Raw genomic sequence first — 18,366 nt, 5'->3', positions numbered from 1 at the left:
ATTAATACTTGATGAGTTCTCATGAATATGTTATGACCCCACTTATCAAGTTGATAGTCTTTTTAAAAAAGTGTTTTTATTTTTACACACACATAAGATTTTTCATGTGTCTACGTTGGAATCCCAGTCAAGAAAATATTGCTGCTCTATTGATAGATCTGTAACATTTACTACACAAAAGCTGCAGACTGCAGCCAGTAAACTGCCCAATTCTGTATATGTCTGCCCTCTTGCAATTGGTCTCCTAGATAAATCAAGCACACATTTCGGAGCACTTCTCCTTTTGAAGTTTGCGTCTTCTGGCTTCAGGCCCGAGTCTGGGTTGGTCTCCCACCCTGTAGCCTGACTGTGAAGTCTGCTGGCTGGTTGCTCTTACTGGGAGAAGGTGAGGCGTTAGCTGATAAAGGCTGTGTAATCTCTGACGGCCAGTTTACTTTACTGTACTGTTCTCTTGTCTGTGCTGTTTCATGAGGGCTGACCCCATTTAGTCGATAGTTTGGTCGATAGGCTGTTGGTCGACCAAGATTTCTTTAGTCGAGCAGTTGCAAAAAAAGAACGGTGTACCAGACACCTGTCTGATTAGTTTCTGTCTGAGTGGACTAATCCATTGTGGAGGCCATGGGGAGGGCACAGTCCATCACTCTTAAGACATGTCCTACTGTATTTGTATATGGTTAAGGACAATGGTGCAACACTAAAAATAACATTATTTTATAACAAATGTGCTTTCTAACGTTTGATAGCGGTCGCTGTCTGCGGTTCTGAAACATCAGTGCGGTGTTGAATTAGTGCCTTTTACCTGACCATGTTGCAATGTGGATAATAGCAAAGTTAACCGGCATATTGATGTTGAGAACAATGCGGCAGAGGCAGCAGTGGAGTAAGAAGACGAGAAAACAGCCCTTGCCTTAATTGTCTAGGAAAATTGAGGAGATGAAACCCCAACTTAATTTGGTCTATAATAAATAGTCTTAACTGTTAAATGTGCCTGGCTTTTTAAATTATATATATATATATATACAGAGTATGTGCACACACCTTCAAATTAGTAGAGTTGCTACTTCAGCAACACTTGTTGCTGACAGTTGTATTAAATGGAGCACACAGCCATGTAATCTCATAGACAAACATTGGCAGTAAAAGGACCTTACAGAAGAGCTCAGTGACTTTCAATGTGGCACCGTCATAGCATGTCACCTTTCCAACAAGTCAGTTTGTCAAATTTCTGCCCCGCTAGAGATGCCCTTGTCAACTGTAAACGTCTAGGGGCAACAATGGCTCAACCGCGAAGTGGTAGGCCTCACAAACTCACAGAACGGGACCGCTGAAGCAAATTGTCTGTCCTCGGTTGCAACTCTCGCTACCGAGTTCCAAACTGCCTCTGAAAGCAACGTCAAAACAAGAACTGTTCGTCGGGAGCTTCATGAAATGGGTTTTCATGCCCCAATGCATAATGCATGCCCCAATGCACAATGCATAATGCCAACTGTGAAGTTTGGTGGAGGAATAATGGTTTTTCATGGTTCAAGCTAGGCCCCTTAGTTCCAGTGAAGGGAAATCTTAAAGCTACAGCATACAATGGCATTCCAGACGATTCTGTGCTTCCAACGTTGTGGCAACAGTTTGGGGATTGCCCTATCCTGTTTCAGCAGGACAATGTCCCTGTGTACAAAGCATGGTCCAGACAAAAATGGCTTATCGAGATCGGTGTGGAAGAACTAGACTGTCCTGCACAGAGCCCTGACCTCAACCCCATCGAACACCTTTGGGATGAATTGGAAGGCCTAATCGCCCAACATCTGTGCCCAACCTCACTAATGCTCTTGTGGCTGAGTGGAAGCAAGTCCCCACAACAATGTTTCAACATCTAGTGGAAAACCTTCCCAGAAGAGTGGAGGCTGTTATAGCAGTAAAGGGGAGGATCAACTCCATATTCATTCCCATGATTTTGGAATGAGATGTTTGATGAGCATGTGTCCACATACTTTTGGCCATGTAGTGTATCTACAGAAATAAGACATCTTGCTAGTATTAGCAGTTTGAGTGTTTGTTTAATAGTCTACCAATTCAGTGAGCATCAAGCCTCAAATTGATAACATTTTTTTTTAAAACCAGGCTCTCTGGTGTTATTTATTTGGTGTTTATACTTTCAAATTGTCAAATTCTATTAACAATAATAACCCTCCTTGTTGTTATCATTACTATTATGATCATTATAAGAAGCAATATCATTAGTAGGCTTAGTATAGCAGCCTAGTATAACCACCGCAGGCCTTAGAGCACGTGCTGTTTATTCTTAGTCCCGTAATTTACGTAGGCCTATATTTCAATACTTATTTTTAAATAAAATAACAAAGTGACCCTTGAATAAATAGCGTAAACAATAAATAAACTGTTCCGTTTTGACAATTTGCATTCGAATCGTCCCTGCGATATGCAACTGTTCAGAGAAGTTAGGAACCAATACATGCAGTCAGTCAGGAGAGCAAAGGCTAGCTTTTTCAAACAGAAATTTGCATCCTGTAGCTCTAACTCCAAAAAGTTTTTGGACACTAAAGTCCATGGAGAACAATAGCACCTCCTCCCAGCTACCCACTGCACTGAAGCTAGGTAACACTGTCACCACCGATAAATCCATGATTATCGAAATTTCAATAAGCATTTCTCTTTGACTGGCCATGCTTTCCTCCTGGCTACCACAACCCCGGCCAATAGCTCCGCCCCCCCGCAGCTACTTCCCCGAGCCTCCCCTGCTTCTCCTTCACCCAAATTCAGATAGCAGATATTCTGAAAGAGCTGCAAAACCTGGGCCCGTATAAATCAGCTGGGCTAGACAATCTGGACCCTTTCTAAAATTATCCGCCACAGTTGTTGCAACCCCTATTACCAGTCTGTTCAACCTCTCTTTTGTATCGTCCGAGATCTCTAAAGATTGGAAAGCTGCCACGGTCATCCCCCTCTTCAAAGGGGGTGACGCTCTAGACCAAACTGTTAGACCTATATCCATCCTGCCCTGCCTTTTCTGAAGTCTTTGAGAGCCAAGTTAATAAACAGATCACTGACCATTTCGAATCCCACCGTACCTTCTCCGCTGTGCAATCCAGTTTCCAAGCTGGTCACGGGTGCACCTCAGCCACTCTCTCAAGGTCGATATCATAACCGCCATCGATTAAAGACAGTACTGTGCAGCCGTCTTCATCAACCTGGCCAAGGTTTTCGACTCTGTCAATCACCGTATTCTTATCGGCAGAGGGCACAGTCCATCACTCTTTTCTCAAATGACTGCCTCGCCTGGTTCACCAACTACTTTGCAGATTGAGTTCAGTGTGTCAAGTCGGAGGGCCTGTTGTCCATACCTCTGGCAGTCTCTATGGGGGTACCACAGGGTTCAATTCTCAGGCCGACTCTTTTCTCTGTACATATCAATGATGTCGCTCTTGCTGCGGGTGATTCCCTGATCCACCTCTATGCAGACACCATTCTGTATACATCTGGCCCTTCTTTGGACACTGTTAACTAACCTCCAAATGAGCTTCAATGACATAACACTCCTTCCGTGGCCTCCAACTGCTCTTAAACGCTAGTAAAACCAAATGCTTGCTTTTCAAACGTTCGCTGCCCGCACCCGCCCGCCCGACTAGCATCACTACTCTGGACGGTTCTGGAATATGTGGACAACTACAAATACCTAGGTGTCTGGCTAGACTGTAAACTCTCCTTCCAGACTCATATTAAACATCTCCAATCCAAAATCAAATCTAGAATTGACTTTCTATTTTGCAACAAAGCCTCCTTCACTCATCTACACAATAGCTTCCAATACTCTACTCAGCAAATTGGATGCAGTCTTTCAGTGCCATCTGTTTTTTTACCAAAGCCCCTTATACCACCCACCACTGCGACCTGTATGCTCTCGTCGGCTGGCCCTCGCTACATATTTGTCGCCAGACCCACTGGCTCCAGGTCATCTATAAGTCTATGCTAGGTAAAGCTTCGCCTTATCTCAGCTCACTGGTCACGATAACAACACCCACTCGTAGCAATCGCTCCAGCAGGTATATCACACTGGTCATCCCCAAAGCTAACACCTCATTTGGCCGCCTTTCCTTCCAGTTCTCTGCTGCCAGTGACTGGAATGAATTGCAAAAATCGCTGAAGCTGGAGACTTACATTTCCCTCACTAACTTTAAACATCAGCTATCTGAGCAGCTAACCGATCGCTGCAGCTGTACATAGTCCATCTGTAAATAGCCCACCCAATCTACCTACCTCGTCCCCATATTGTTTTTATTTACTTTTCTGCTCATTTGCACACCAGTATCTCTACTTGCACATCATCATCTGCTCATGTATCACTCCAGTGTTAATCTGCTAAATTGTAATTACTTCGCTACAATGGCCTATTTATTGCCTTACCACCTCACGCCATTTGCACACACTGTATATAGACTCTTTTTTTCTATTGTGTTATTGACTGTGCGCTTGTTTATTCCATGTGTAACTCTGTTTGTGTCGCACTGCTTTGCTTTATCTTGGCCAGGTCGCAGTTGTAAATGAGAACTTGTTCTCAACTAGCTTACCTGGTTAAATAAAAAATGCATGAGGCTGTTTTTAGTCTTTGCTGTAATAAAGTCTTAAACAACAGACTTTCTGGTACGCTTTTAATTTATTTAGTGTTTACATTGTTCCAAATGGTCAGAAAAATGCTATTGTAATCTATAATATGCATGCAGTGCTTGTTTCTTGCCTTCTTTGTCTTGATCTCCAGTATTTTCCACAACTAGTCAAATTTATTCCACAGAGCAACCAGTGAACATTCTCCCATTTCGAGTTTATTTGTAACGTCCTCTTCTTGTTATAAACTATTTATTGATATGCTATAAGTCAGACCTTATTGGTCATGTGCATGTGATCCATACTTGTCACGTGAAGAGAGCAAGGGTTGAGGGAATAGAATGTTTTTCCTAAGCAAATGAGGGATTTCAGTAACAAAACTTCTCAGTCAAATGGCTGTAATTATGTTGCAGCTTCAGCAACAGCGTGACAAACACTTGATGTTCTGTGGTGGTCGCTGCAGCAGGGAGGAGAGACCGACAACGGGTGCTAGTCACAGTCATTTTAATTTTTTTACACAGCGCAGCAAGTCTGGGCCTGGCATAATCAAATTAATTGCGGTCGGGCTCCCTCTAGTCATTTGTGTGTCATTATTTAATCAAGCATAGCGCTTAAAGCATCAGACGAGCTCAGTGCATATAGTTGATTTGATTAAAACACACAGGATGTGTCTCTGGAAAAATGCATGTTTTAAAATTTCGACCAGATTCTCATTTGACAAAGTTTTGAGTCAAAGACAGCCCTACATGACACACCACATTAGAACAAGTTAGGTTTATGTAGGAGGTCATGTACTGTCTGTTTTAAATTGATGGGGCTTTATTACCCCCCCCCCCCCCTTTCCCTCTGCTATCACCCTGGTATCAGGGCCTGTATTAAGCTTGGTTTAGCGGGTGAAGTGAGGAGGAAGTTGTTGCAGTTGGCTGACCTTCCGCTCACAGCTGTAAACAGAGATGAAATGGCTGTTCTTTCTGGCAGGCAAGAAAGGGAACCTTGTTTTGAAATTCTCCTTTTTGTGGCCCTCCGTAGCCTACCACTGGTGTCAGTGAATGAGTTCAACATACCTATCGTCCTTGAGCCAGCACAGAGTTCTATTTGAGAGGGCAACTATTATGGATATCCGTGTGTGTCCCCCGATGCCTCCTCTCACTCAGCAGGAATGTGTTTTTCACTCAAGACACACACGCCATGTGAACATAATGAGAAAGCTGACTGACTGAGTGAGTGGGGCTATGCACACTCTAGTAGATAATGAGGATCTCTGCCATTGCCAGACTCCTATTCAAATCCTGCCCTGCTCTCTAATCTGCCCACTTGATCTCAATTAGAGGGGTCTGTCCGTGTGTGTGTTCCTTTGGGTGTTCCCTAACATACGGTTTAGGCTACTTCGTTCTCCAGATCTCATTTGGTTGCGTGGGACTTTAGCACTGGATATGCGGAAATCCAAAAGGAGAACCAAATGTTCTGTTGAAAATGTTAACTCTATCATGGTTTCCTACTCCTGCAGACCCCCGTAGTGTGGCTCGTATGTAGACCGTGCCTAGCGTAGTGGGAGGGCTGTGACTGAGAGTATAAACTGTATCTGAGCCCAGACAGACACCGGTGGATGGATGTTAGCAGTGTGCTTTGTGTTAAGACAAGCCCCTGTATGTCTCGCTACAGGATCTCTTTTTTATTTTTTTTAAACTTTATTTTTTCTGCAGCTGCACAATACAGCAATCGTGAGTGACCCACTTTTACCTCTCCTTTGCTCACGTGATGGAGCTGTTAGGAGAAATGGAATTTAGATTCCGATTTAGTGGATGGGCTGGGTGGCGGCAGGGCTGGGTTGCTTGAAATGAATCCCCCTTCATGAAGCTCAGCTGATAGCCTGGCCTTTGTTGACTGAGCCTAGAGACCTGTTCATGGTCACTGTAATGGAAGTGTTCAATCTCAGGAACACTGATCCCTACTGTTCCGTTCTGAGTATTACTGTCCCGACTCCTATTTGTTTTTGTCTTCTACTCCCTGTTAAGACTAATCAAATGGTTACCCGGACTATTTGCATTGACCCACCCCCCCCCCCTTTGTTTTTACGCTGCTGCTACTCGCTGTTTATTATCACTTTACCCCTACCTACATGTACATATTACTTCGACTAACCTGTACCCCCGCACATTGACTTGCTACTGTTACCCCCTGTATATAGCCTTGTTATTTCGTTGCTCTTTTATTTTTTTACTTTAGTTAATTTCGTAAATATTTTTCTTAACTGCATTGTTGGTTAAGGGCTTGTAAGTAAGCATTTCATGATAAGGTTTACACCTGTTGTATTTGGCGCATGTGACAAAACATTTGATTTGATCACCTTTTATAGCACTGAAGAAGCCCTTTTGTTTCAATAGGTTTGTATGATTTCATTAGTAAGGAGCTCATACATTATTTTAATTTGCAAATGACTTAATATCCTATTAAGAGTTTCAATGTAAGAACTGTCACTATCAGTCCATTATATGCATGTGTAGAATGCATCTTTTGATCTTCTGCTGTTGTTTCAGGCGGTGAACTGCAAAGGGCAGCACAGTATTTCCTACACTCTGTCCAGGAACCAGACAGTAGTGGTGGAATACTGCCATGACAAAGACACAGACATGTTTCAGGTAAGTCCGTCCGTTTCAATATTCCAGATCCATTGGTCTAAATTTATCAGATGATGTACATTTCATTGTCCATTTTACTGAAAACCCTCAAACCACAAGTTTATAAGGCAATCTGCTTAGTAATATACATTTGATGTTAATGCATTTTTTACCAAACTCTGGTCTGTTTTATTTAAATCTTTAATCAAGTCTCTTGTCTTCCTCATGGAATTGTTTGCTACGAAGCTGGGCAGTGTTTCTATAGCACTGTGTTCTCTCTGTGACCGTCTGTCCCACTTTCTCTTCTCCCCACTCTCCTTCCCTCAAGTGAACACATGTTCTGTTCTGCACACTGTTCTCCCCCTAGCGTTAATCTACAGCACAGAGACCGCTCCACTCCCACCAGGGAGACGTTCTACTGCTGCAGACGCGCTTTACATTCTAACCTTTATTGTGTCTGCAAATGGCAGTAAGTTAAAAAGAAGCCATACCCAGCAGAGAGCTGTTTAAAATCCTCTCGGGGACAAACGTTGGCCTACTAAAACAACGTTTGACACTTCAGACAGTTTGATCTTCAACTCTACAAACTGAAAATCGTATTAGTAAATCGCGATACCAAAATGATGAACATGGAAAGAAATGAGGGATAATGTTAGAACACCAGCTGTGTCAGAGAACCGTGAATCAAACCATACCGGAGATAAATGACGAGCTGGGTAAGAGATGTATTGAACATTTAGAGATTAGTTCATGCTTTCTTAACTTTCACTCACAATTATACATTTTGGAATTCGCTGGTAACGCTACCTTATTCAAGACTTTCTTCTAGAACTTAGATATTCCCACAGTTGAACCTGAGATACTGTAGCTGCTGAATTGGAAGAACATTTCTCTGTAGAAGAGATTATGTTGGCAATTAAATCTATGCAGTGTGATAAATCCTCTGGGCCCGGTGGATTTCTTAACAAATTTTCTCAGGTCAACTTTTTTCTCTCTTGCCTTCCATATTTGAGGATTCATTCTCCTCATATTTTTTACCCGGCAGGTAGCCTAGTGGTTAGAGCGTTGGGCCAGTAACTGAAAGGTTGCCAGGTCGAATCCCCGAGCAGACAAGGCAAATAAAAATCTGTTGATCTGCTCCTGAACAAGGCAGTTCCTAGGCACACTGTTCCTAGGCAATCATTGCAAATAAGAATTTGTTCTTAACTGACTTGCCTAGTTAAATAATAATTAAAAAACAACGAGACGGGCATGTATTTCAATTTTCTAATTTAAAAAATATATATTGTATGTAGGCCAATTTCTTTATTAAAATGCGACGTTATAGATGCTTGCCCACCGTTTTGAATCAGTCCTTCCCTCCATTATCTCTACAGATCAAACTCTGGGTGGCAGGTAGCCTAGTGGTTAGAGCGTTGGACTAGTAACCAAAAGGTTGCAAGATCGAATCCCTGAGCTGACAAGGTAAAAATCTATCGTTTTGCACCTGAACAAGGCAGTTAACTCACTTTTTTCCTTGGCAGTCATTGAAAATAAGAATTTGTTCCTAACTGACTTGCCTAGTTAAATAAAGGTGAAATAAAAACTGGCTTCGTTTTAAAATCCTCTTTTTTTTCAACATTGAACGTCTTTTATAATATACTTTCTAATCCCGATTCATCTGACGCTCCAGAGATATTTGATTAGGTGGAATGGGTTTATCTTTTTTATACTCTCAAACCATTTGGATTTGATCCAAATGTTTTATCCTGGATCAAAGTCCTTTACTCCTATGGCTGCAGTACGCACAAATAATAGGATGAAAGGTTATCTTTAACGTGGGACAACACCGGGTTCGTCAGCTGTTTGCCATCGCAATACGTTATAACGCCACTATCAAAAGTTTTCCAAGAGGGGGCTTAAAGAAATAAACTCTCACTCTGTGTGGATGACATGCTATTTTATACATATAGATATAATAGCATGTCATCCGCATAGAGTGAGACTTTATTCTCTAAGCCCTCTCTTCAAAAACCTTTGATAAATAAGATAAGTTAAGTTATAATGCCACTATCTGATAATTTTGCAGGTCTCTTAATCTTTTCCTGGAAAAAACTGCAAAATTATCAGTTTCTCTGGTTTTAATATTTTATAGTTTATTCTATAAACTACTGACATTTCTCCCAAATTCCAAATATAAATATAGTAATTCTGAGCATTTATTTGCAGAAAATTACAACTGGTCAAAATAACAAAAAAGATGCAGTGTTGTCAGACCTCGAATAATGCGAAGAAAATAAGTTCATATTAATTTTTAAACAACACAATACTAATGTTTTAACTGCAAATTAATTACTTAAAAATCATACAATGTGATTTTCTGGATTTTTGTTTTAGATTCCGTCTCTCACAGTTGAAATGTTCCTATGATAAAAATGACAGACCTCCACATGCTTTGTAACTAGGAAAACCTGCCAAATCTGCAGTGAATCAAATACTTGTTCTCCCCACTGTATCTGTTTGGGCTTCTTGCAGTCAATTTGCAGTTATGCTCCGCCCCCCCCGACCATCCGCTCCAGAAAAAATTGGCCCGTGGCTGAATCTAGTTGATGATCTATACGTTATTAAACTTGTACACTCTGGAATCCCTGGACTCTTAATAACCAATGGGAAGAGGATTTACGTGAACAACTTTCATATGAGTGTGCTTCAAAGAATCCATTCTTCACCTATATGTCTAAGACATGCTGTAATTCAATTTAAAATAGTTCATCGTCTGCATTGGTCAAAGGATATTAGACCAGATCCATCCCACTTGTGATCGACGTAAGCAGGCTTCTGCTACTTTATTGCCGTGTTTTGGAAATGCCCAAAATGGTCAGATTTCTGGATAACAATGAGACATTTTCTAAGATACTGGAGAGACCTATAGTGCCTTCGGAAAGTATCCAGACCCCTTTTTCCACATTTTGTTACAGCAATATTCAAACACTTTCCTCATTAATTTACACACAATACCCCATAATGACAAAGCGAAAACAAAAGTATTAAAAAACCAAGCATTGAGGTCGAAGGAAATGTCCGTAGAGCTCAGAGACAGGATTGTGTTGAGGCACAGATCTGGGGAAGGGTACCAAAACAATTCTGCAGCATTGATGGTCCCGAATAACGCAGTGGCCTCCATCATTCTTAAATGTAAGAAGTTTAGAACCACCAATACTCTTCCTAGAGCTGGCGGCTCAACCCAACAAGACTCGAGGCTGTAATCGCTGCCAAAGGTGCTTCAACAAAGTGCTGAGTAAAGGGTCTGAATACTTATGTAAATGTGATATTTCAATTAGCAACATTTTCTCAAAGTTGTTTTGCTTCATCATTATATGGTATTGTGTGTAGATTGATGAAAAGGTCATTATTCGGAGTGGCACCATAGGAGGCCCCCTCTGAACAGTTCTATGTGCAACATGCTGGTCATTTACTACTCTTCTAGGTAGACGTCTTACGCTATTTAAGTGGAAGGATCGGTTTCCTCGTATTTTTAACGATTGGATAAAGGAAGGAATGCAACATCTCAAGCTATAGAAAATGTGCTCCTCCGTTAGGGGATCTGCAATTACATTTTATAATATCTGGCTACCTTTCATATCCTTTGAAGAAGACATGGACCAGCTAATTTCACAACTCCATAAACCAACCCTAATTTAAAATTTGTATCACTATTTTTACTCCACTTACTCACTCTAAAAAAATGATATTACTGAAATTCTATATCATGCCTGGTTTTAGGGTGTGGTTTTGTTGGCGCATGTGGGGGGGTTGGTTTGGGTTCGATCTGGGAGGAGATCAGTGTGTGTTTTTCCCTCTACTTGTTCTGTCTGTATAATCATCATTAAAAATGCCACACACAAAAAAGAGAGACATTTTAAACAAGGACAAACATTGATACAAAATGAAAGACCGAAAAGCATTTCCTTTTCTGTGTGAAGCTCAAATTGATCTATCATTATTTAATCCGTATCTTATTGTATTACAATTCATACAAATTCTATTGGTTTGTGACCTTGTTTGATTAAACATAGCATCCTTAGCTAGCTGATGGAGGACTATATGTTGAGACATTCACTGTTCATCCTGGCTATGGAGCATTCATTGACATCCTCTCATTCATTATTATTATTTATTTATTTTATTGTGCGATCTCTGGTGCTGGCAGCATCTGAGCATACTGTTTTTATTATTTATTAAGGAAATAGCCCATGAACGCAGGCACTGCCCTAAAAACAAACACTTTCTAAACCACCTTTTACAAATGGATGTTCAGACCCTAATGGTGCAGGTGTCTGTAACCTGGGCTGACTATATTGTCCTGCAGATTGGCCGCTCCACAGAGAGTCCCATAGACTTTGTGGTGACGGACACTGTGTCTGGGAGTCAGGAGGGAGAGGAGACGCCCATCACCCAGAGCACCATCTCGCGCTTCGCCTGTCGTGTCGTCTGTGAGAGGGTCCTGCCCTACACCGCCCGCATCTATGCTGCTGGCTTTGACTCCTCCAAGAACATCTTCCTGGGGGTAAGACTGGGCTCACGGGGGGCTGTCCCAGGGTTAGGAATGTCCCCCGGGTTGATTGGTATTCAGATTTTCTTTATTAGCATTTTATGACAATAATGCACAATGGAACACTTCTAGCATGTTTTTACTTTCTCTTGTTTTCCACCTAAGAATCGAAGTCTGGTTCGCAAGTGCTTGTCTAGCGTTCCAGACAGAATAAACTAGATTAGCACACAATTTATACTAGCACCAGTGTTATGTGAGCCCACCACTGTTTGACTTTCCCCTTGTCTTATCCTCAGGAAAAAGCCGCCAAGTGGAAGAACCCGGATGGTCACATGGACGGGCTGACAACCAATGGAGTGCTGGTGATGCACCCCAGGGGTGGGTTCACAGAGGAGTCCAAACCGGGTGTATGGAGGGAGATCTCTGTGTGTGGAGATGTTTACACCCTGAGAGAGACCCGTTCTGCTCAGACCCGCGGCAAACTGGTCAGTAACACGGATGATGCTCCACCATTACCCTAATTGAAATCTGTTATCAGTCATTTAGGTAAAATAAAGAACCATTAAAAAATATCAGAGCATTCAACATCATACCGTATACTCTTAAAAACGTAGTTTCCATAGACTTAGTGCTCTAACCCAGCTGTCAGTGTTGAGCCCAGTGTAACCTAATGGAGCTGCGTGTGCTGCGTTGCCCCCTGCAGGTGGAGTGTGAGAGCAACGTGCTGCAGGACGGTTCCCTGGTAGACCTATGTGGCGCCACCCTGCTGTGGCGCACAGCTGATGGCCTCTTCCACACACCCACCCAGAAGCACCTGGAGGCCCTGCGGCAGGAGATCAACGCAGCGCGCCCCCAGTGCCCTGTGGGCCTCAACACCCTGGCTTTCCCCAGCATGCAGCGCAGCCGCGCTCTCTCCTCCCTGGAGGACAAGCAGCCCTGGGTCTACCTGGCCTGTGGCCACGTGCACGGCTACCACAACTGGGGCCACCGCTCGGAACAGGAGCCCAGCGCCCAGCGGGAGTGCCCCATGTGCCGGACCGTGGGCCCCTACGTGCCGCTGTGGCTGGGCTGTGAGCCCGCCTTCTACGTGGATGTGGGCGCCCCCACACACGCCTTTGTGCCGTGCGGACACGTGTGCTCAGAGAAGTCGGCAAAGTACTGGGCGGAGATCCCTCTGCCCCATGGCACCCACGCCTTCCACGCCGCCTGCCCATTCTGTGCCACCCAGCTCTGCCTCACCCAGGGCTGTGCCAAGCTCATCTTCCAGGGCCCCATTGACTGAGCTGCAGGGCCCTGGGGTGGGGGAAAGAACGAGGCAGGAGGGCCAACATGCTGTGAAACTGTTCAGACTATTTAGTGCTTTGTTTTTTTATCACCGACTGTAAAGGGGAGGAACGCTTCACAAGGTTGATGGTGTACTACAACAGTGTGTTCCACGTTTCCGTGGAGATGGGCCTGAAGGCAGTGGTCCATTACACAGTGTTTGGTTTGGGCTTCTGGTCCTCTCGATGGCCGCTGGCGTAGTGTACACACAGCGATGTGGACCTAAGGCACAACCACAGAAACCATCATACTCTTTAGCTGCCAGCCATCAGCTTTCAACTCAACTGAGCTAACTCTCTGGACTGTGCAAGCTAAAATGTCTTCTCATTTCAAGTAGAAGGGCTACAAAACGTGTTTATCGATCATAAACTCCAAACGGATTACAGAGAGGAGGTTTAGTTAGGGTATGTTGGGTGGGGTGGGTTCATGGTGGGCCTGAGGTGCATGATTTTCACAGAGCCAGACAGCTGGACTGTTGGCTGGGAGGAGGACCGAGCAAGCCAGCAAGGTTCATGGGTAACTAGTTAAATGCTCCCCATTGGCTCCTCAGCTCTTATCTGGTTTTTAATGGTATCCAGAACATTTAGCCTTTCCAGAGGTGAGCTGAACTCTGTTCTGTTCAGAGAACAGGTCCTTAAAAGAAAACAAGTGTTTTTCTCTCCTCTTGTACAGAGATATATTCCAGTGCCTGGGGCTCCCAGTAAAACCCTGGGAATATTTTTACTAAATGAAAAAAGCTATTTTGTTGAGGGTTATTAAGGGAGGGGAGAGTTTTACATAAAGTATAAAGAAATTTAACCCACAGAATATTTTCCATCTTTTTTTATTCTTTGTTAAGAAGTATTTTACTACACTGAGGTGTACAGTTTTTATTTTTATGAAAATGTTAATATATTTTTCTCTTGTGTAACTATTATGTGCATGTAGGTTGGATCACATGGGTGTGCTTGAATGTGTCAACTCCGGCTCATACGGAGACATTAGTCCCTTTTACGTAACCACCAAAAGGCAACAACAGGCCGCTGGCATCAACCTTGTGGGTCATGACAATGAATCTATTAAAATACCTATTTTCCTCACCATTGGCACGTTAGCCTAAATTATGCAATTGCTTCGCTGAATGGCTAGGTCTGTTCCTTCTTAATATACTGTAAAACTCGGGTGTCTCGTGATATCAGTAAGGCCTTTGTCAACTCTTGTGAAATAGATTAACTTTTGGAAGTGTAACTCACTCACACATCAACACACACCTGTGAGCTTTCTTTGGTCTTGTCCCATACTCAGTGTGCACTGTTGAATGTGTAGCTTTATCTCATGCTGGGTTTTATCCAATGATTTGTATGTTCCCAAACCTGGGCACAGTCACTGCGGCATTGATGGATTATACCAAATATAAAATAAGTTTTCTCTGATGCAACAACTGCTTCCTGCAACGCAAAGTGTTACTGTACGCAAATGAAAACCCTAACTGCTATTGTAGAATACAAATCTAGTTCAGGATGACAGTCAAAGCTATTTGTTTGTACTCATTATCACAAGGATAATAAGGATATTATCATGTGCCAACGCCAAATTTAGCAAATCCAATTGTGGAGATGGATCAAGTGGGCCAAATGCGTATGAATGGATAAGATATTATGTTGTAGTTGGGCTGTGCGGTGGAAATTTAGTTGAAACTAAAGAATTTGAATCACATCAAATGCACTCTTTGTCGATGCGGGCTAGTTGTGACTACCCACGTATGTAGAGTGTAGCTCAACATATAGTACCGTTCAAAAGTTTGGACACCTACTCATTCAAAGACATACAAAAATATTTAAATAACACTTATGGAATCCTGTAGAAACCAAAAAAGTATTAAAGAAATGTAAATATATTTTAGATTCTTCAAAGTAGCCACACTTTGCCTTGATGACAGCTTTGCACACTTGGCATTCTTTTAACCAACTTAACCTGGAATGCTTTTCCAACAGTCTTGAAGGAGTTCCCACATATTCTGAGCACTTGTTGGCTGCTTTTCCTTCACTCTGGGGTCCAACTCATCCCAAACCATCTCAATTGGGTTGCGGTCGGGGAATTGTGTAGGTCATCTGATGCAGCACTCCATCGCTCTCCTTCTTGATCAAATAATAGACCCACTAAGCGCAAACCAGATGGGATGGCGTATCGCTGCAGAATGCTGTGGTAGCCATGTTTGTTAAGTGTGCCTTGAATTCTAAATAAATCAGACAGTGTCACCAGCTAAGCACCATCACACCTCCTTCATGGTGGGAACCACACATGCGGAGATCATCTGTTCACCTACTCTGCGTCTCACAAAGACACGGAGGTTAGAGCCAAAAATCTCAAATCTGGACTCAGATTTCCACCGGTCTAATGTCCATTGCTCGTATTTCTTGGCCCAAGCAAGTCTCTTCTTATTGGTGTCCTTTAGTAGTGGTTCCTTTGCAGCAATTTGACCATGAATGTCTGATTCACGCAGTCTCCTCAACAGTTGATATTGAGATGTCTGTTACTTGAACTCTGTGATGCATTTATTTGGGCTGCAATCTGAGGCTGGTAACTCTAATGAACTTGTCCTCTGCAGCAGAGGTAACTCTGGATCTTTCTTTCCTGTGGCGGTCCTCATGAGAGCCAGTTTCATCATGGCGCTTGATGGTTTTTGTGACTGTCCTTGAAGAAATGTTCAAGGCTCTTAATTTTCTGCATTGACTTACCTTCATGTCTTAAGGTAATGATGGACTGTTGTTTCTCTTTTGCTTATTTGAGCTGTTCTCGCCATAATATGGGGCGGCAGGGTAACCTTGTGGATAGAGCGTTGGACTAGTAACCGGAAGGTTGCAAGTTCAAATCCCCGAGCTGACAAGGTACAAATCTGTCGTTATGCCCCTGAACAGGCAGTTAACCCACTGTTTCTAGGCCGTCACTGAAAATAAGAATTTGCCTAGTTAAATAAAGGTTAAACTATATACAAAAATAACAAATATGGACTTGGTCAACTGATTGGCTCAAACTCATTAAGAAGTTAAATAGTGGAATTACTTTCCAAGGCACACATGTTAATTGAAATGCATTCCAGGTAACTACCTCATGAAGCTGGTTGAGAGAATGCCAAGAGTTTGCAAAGCTGTCATCAAGACAAAGGGTGGCTGCTTTGAAGAATCTCAAATAAAAAATATAACACTTTTGGTTACATGATTCCATGTGTTCTTCCATAGTTTTGATTTCTTCACTATTCTACCATATAGAAAATAGTTCAAATAAAGAAACACTGGCATGAGTAGGTGTCTCTAACCTTTTGACTGGTACTGTATACAAACCACCACTTTATTAATGGGTAAGAATAGTGAGTATCATGATCCTGAGATGGTAAGTGTTCTTACTGTAGCTATGTACAAGTTGCATAATTAATGAATATGTTGTAAGAGAGCTATTCTTTTCAGCTACACTAAGAAGCCAAATAATATAGTGACATGTCACGTGTGTCTCTACAATGCACATGGGCTCAGATACAGTACAGAAGTGGTGTGTCCTCCTTTGTTGGTGGACTGCAGCAGTTCCCCCTCCAGTCTGGAGGGTAAAGACATGACCTTGGTAGTATGAAGCTAACAGTAGGACAGATGTGGTGACATAACAGGTGCTGAGTAGCAGTGTAAAGGAAGGGTATCTTACACTAGTATTCCCCGCACTGTGCCCAGTCAGTGCTGACAGTACGCATATAAAGACCCTGCTCTGGAACAGCTGTAATGTAGCACAAACATTCCTCCCTGAATACTTGGGAGGCATAGCTGTGGGAAGTGAGGGTGCTGTAGCACCCCCTGAAAAATCCGAACGCAACAAAAAACTAACAAAATGTGTCACTAAAGTAGTGCACTGGGCCTTTACCAGTCCTGTGATAGTGGACCGATGTAGCACGTCTCTGAAAGAAATGCAGCACCATCCCCAAACATCTTCCTTCTGCAATGGTGGAGGGGTCCTGTTGTTCACTCTACGACCTGTTCAGTGCATTTTGTCTCTGAACTCCGTAACCAGGTCATAGCCTACACTGATGCTCCCAAAGCCTACTTGCAAAAATAAAACATTTGTTTAAAACAATGTTGCTTGTCTTTGTTTGGTTTCAGTTCTGTGTAGGATCTCACTACACGTTAGTCTTTCTGTTCTCCAGGGGAGAGCTCAGACACAGTCTAGTCTGGCTGACACCAAACTCCAAAACGTCCTTTGCTGTGTACCACGTGAGTTGCATCAGCCAAACTAGACGCAAGCAGTCCCCAACTACCATAAATGATGCAGTCCCGATTCCCACATTTGGGAAATTCGCAGGGGGGCCTGCATTGTAGGAAGGCAATGGCCGAGCCTCATTGAATCTCCCCTGCCAGGTAAGTATACATTAGTATTCCCACAACAGTATGAGCCAAATGATAATCATGTGTAAAGGTTATTAGATGCCCATTGTCTATATCTATGATCAAAATCACTTCAATTGTAAAAGGTAAGGCTCACATTTAGGCTACTAAAGCCTTTTTGAAAGATAATACTCAGGAACACATGTAAGTTAAGACAGGCTTTGCAGAATGGTGACCATGTTAAAACACTGGGAAGAAGATTCCAGTCCTGGTTGACAGCAGTCCCAAGCAGGCTGGGATTCTCTGGCTCCCCCACAGGATAACAGGCATTACTGCATCTCACGGAGGCTTTCTTCATAGTTGCTGACATGTTGCATCATTCCCAATCTTCATACAAGCATATGTAAATAAAGTTGACTCTATAAAAGTTACAATTTTAGATAAGATGTAGAAAAGATTGCAGCTTTCTTTGTACATGTCATATCTCATCAGCGACAGCCCACTCTTTATTTTACCATACAGAACACATCAGCAACATTTCCTGATACTATCGTTGTTTCAAAATGGTCATAGCAAGTTAGTGTAGGCCTGAATAATAGGAACATTTCCTGACCCTTTGTTTCCTCTGTTTGTGCAGGTCACCTTACCAACCACTAGAGGACACTGTTCCCTCAACTATGGACATGGCGCTACCCAGTGTCATGTAAGGAGCGAATGATGTCCAAGGGAACTATTGGACCCACAGCAGTGGATGACACAGATAAAAGAGAAGAAATACATTACAACAAATGATGAATAATATTTATGACAGACGGCACATCAAGATTGTATATAGATGTCATGCTTTTTCCCAAATTGACGATATTAATATGTGAAAAGTACAGAGTCACATGGGCGGGGAAGGTAATGTATAATTCCTTGGCATTCCTCATGTTGC

At 42.7% G+C, this 18,366-nt stretch overlaps 1 protein-coding gene across 1 annotated transcript in view; it reads left to right on the top strand.

The window, feature by feature from the left end:
* Window positions 1–17,181, top strand: part of LOC115138535 (E3 ubiquitin-protein ligase pellino homolog 2) — a 28,522-nt gene extending 11,341 nt beyond the window's left edge. The window contains exons 3-6 of the mRNA XM_029675458.2: window positions 7,152–7,253; window positions 11,581–11,778; window positions 12,060–12,248; window positions 12,467–17,181. Of these exons, the coding sequence (XP_029531318.1) occupies window positions 7,152–7,253; window positions 11,581–11,778; window positions 12,060–12,248; window positions 12,467–13,045 (1,068 nt within the window). The 3' untranslated portion in view covers window positions 13,046–17,181. The remainder of the gene's footprint in view (window positions 1–7,151; window positions 7,254–11,580; window positions 11,779–12,059; window positions 12,249–12,466) is intronic.
* Window positions 17,182–18,366: the final 1,185 nt, after the last annotated feature.

This window comes from Oncorhynchus nerka, linkage group LG12 (assembly GCF_034236695.1).
Source record: "Oncorhynchus nerka isolate Pitt River linkage group LG12, Oner_Uvic_2.0, whole genome shotgun sequence".
Classification (NCBI taxonomy): domain Eukaryota; kingdom Metazoa; phylum Chordata; class Actinopteri; order Salmoniformes; family Salmonidae; genus Oncorhynchus; species Oncorhynchus nerka.
This window is presented reverse-complemented; position numbering and strand designations above follow the sequence as displayed.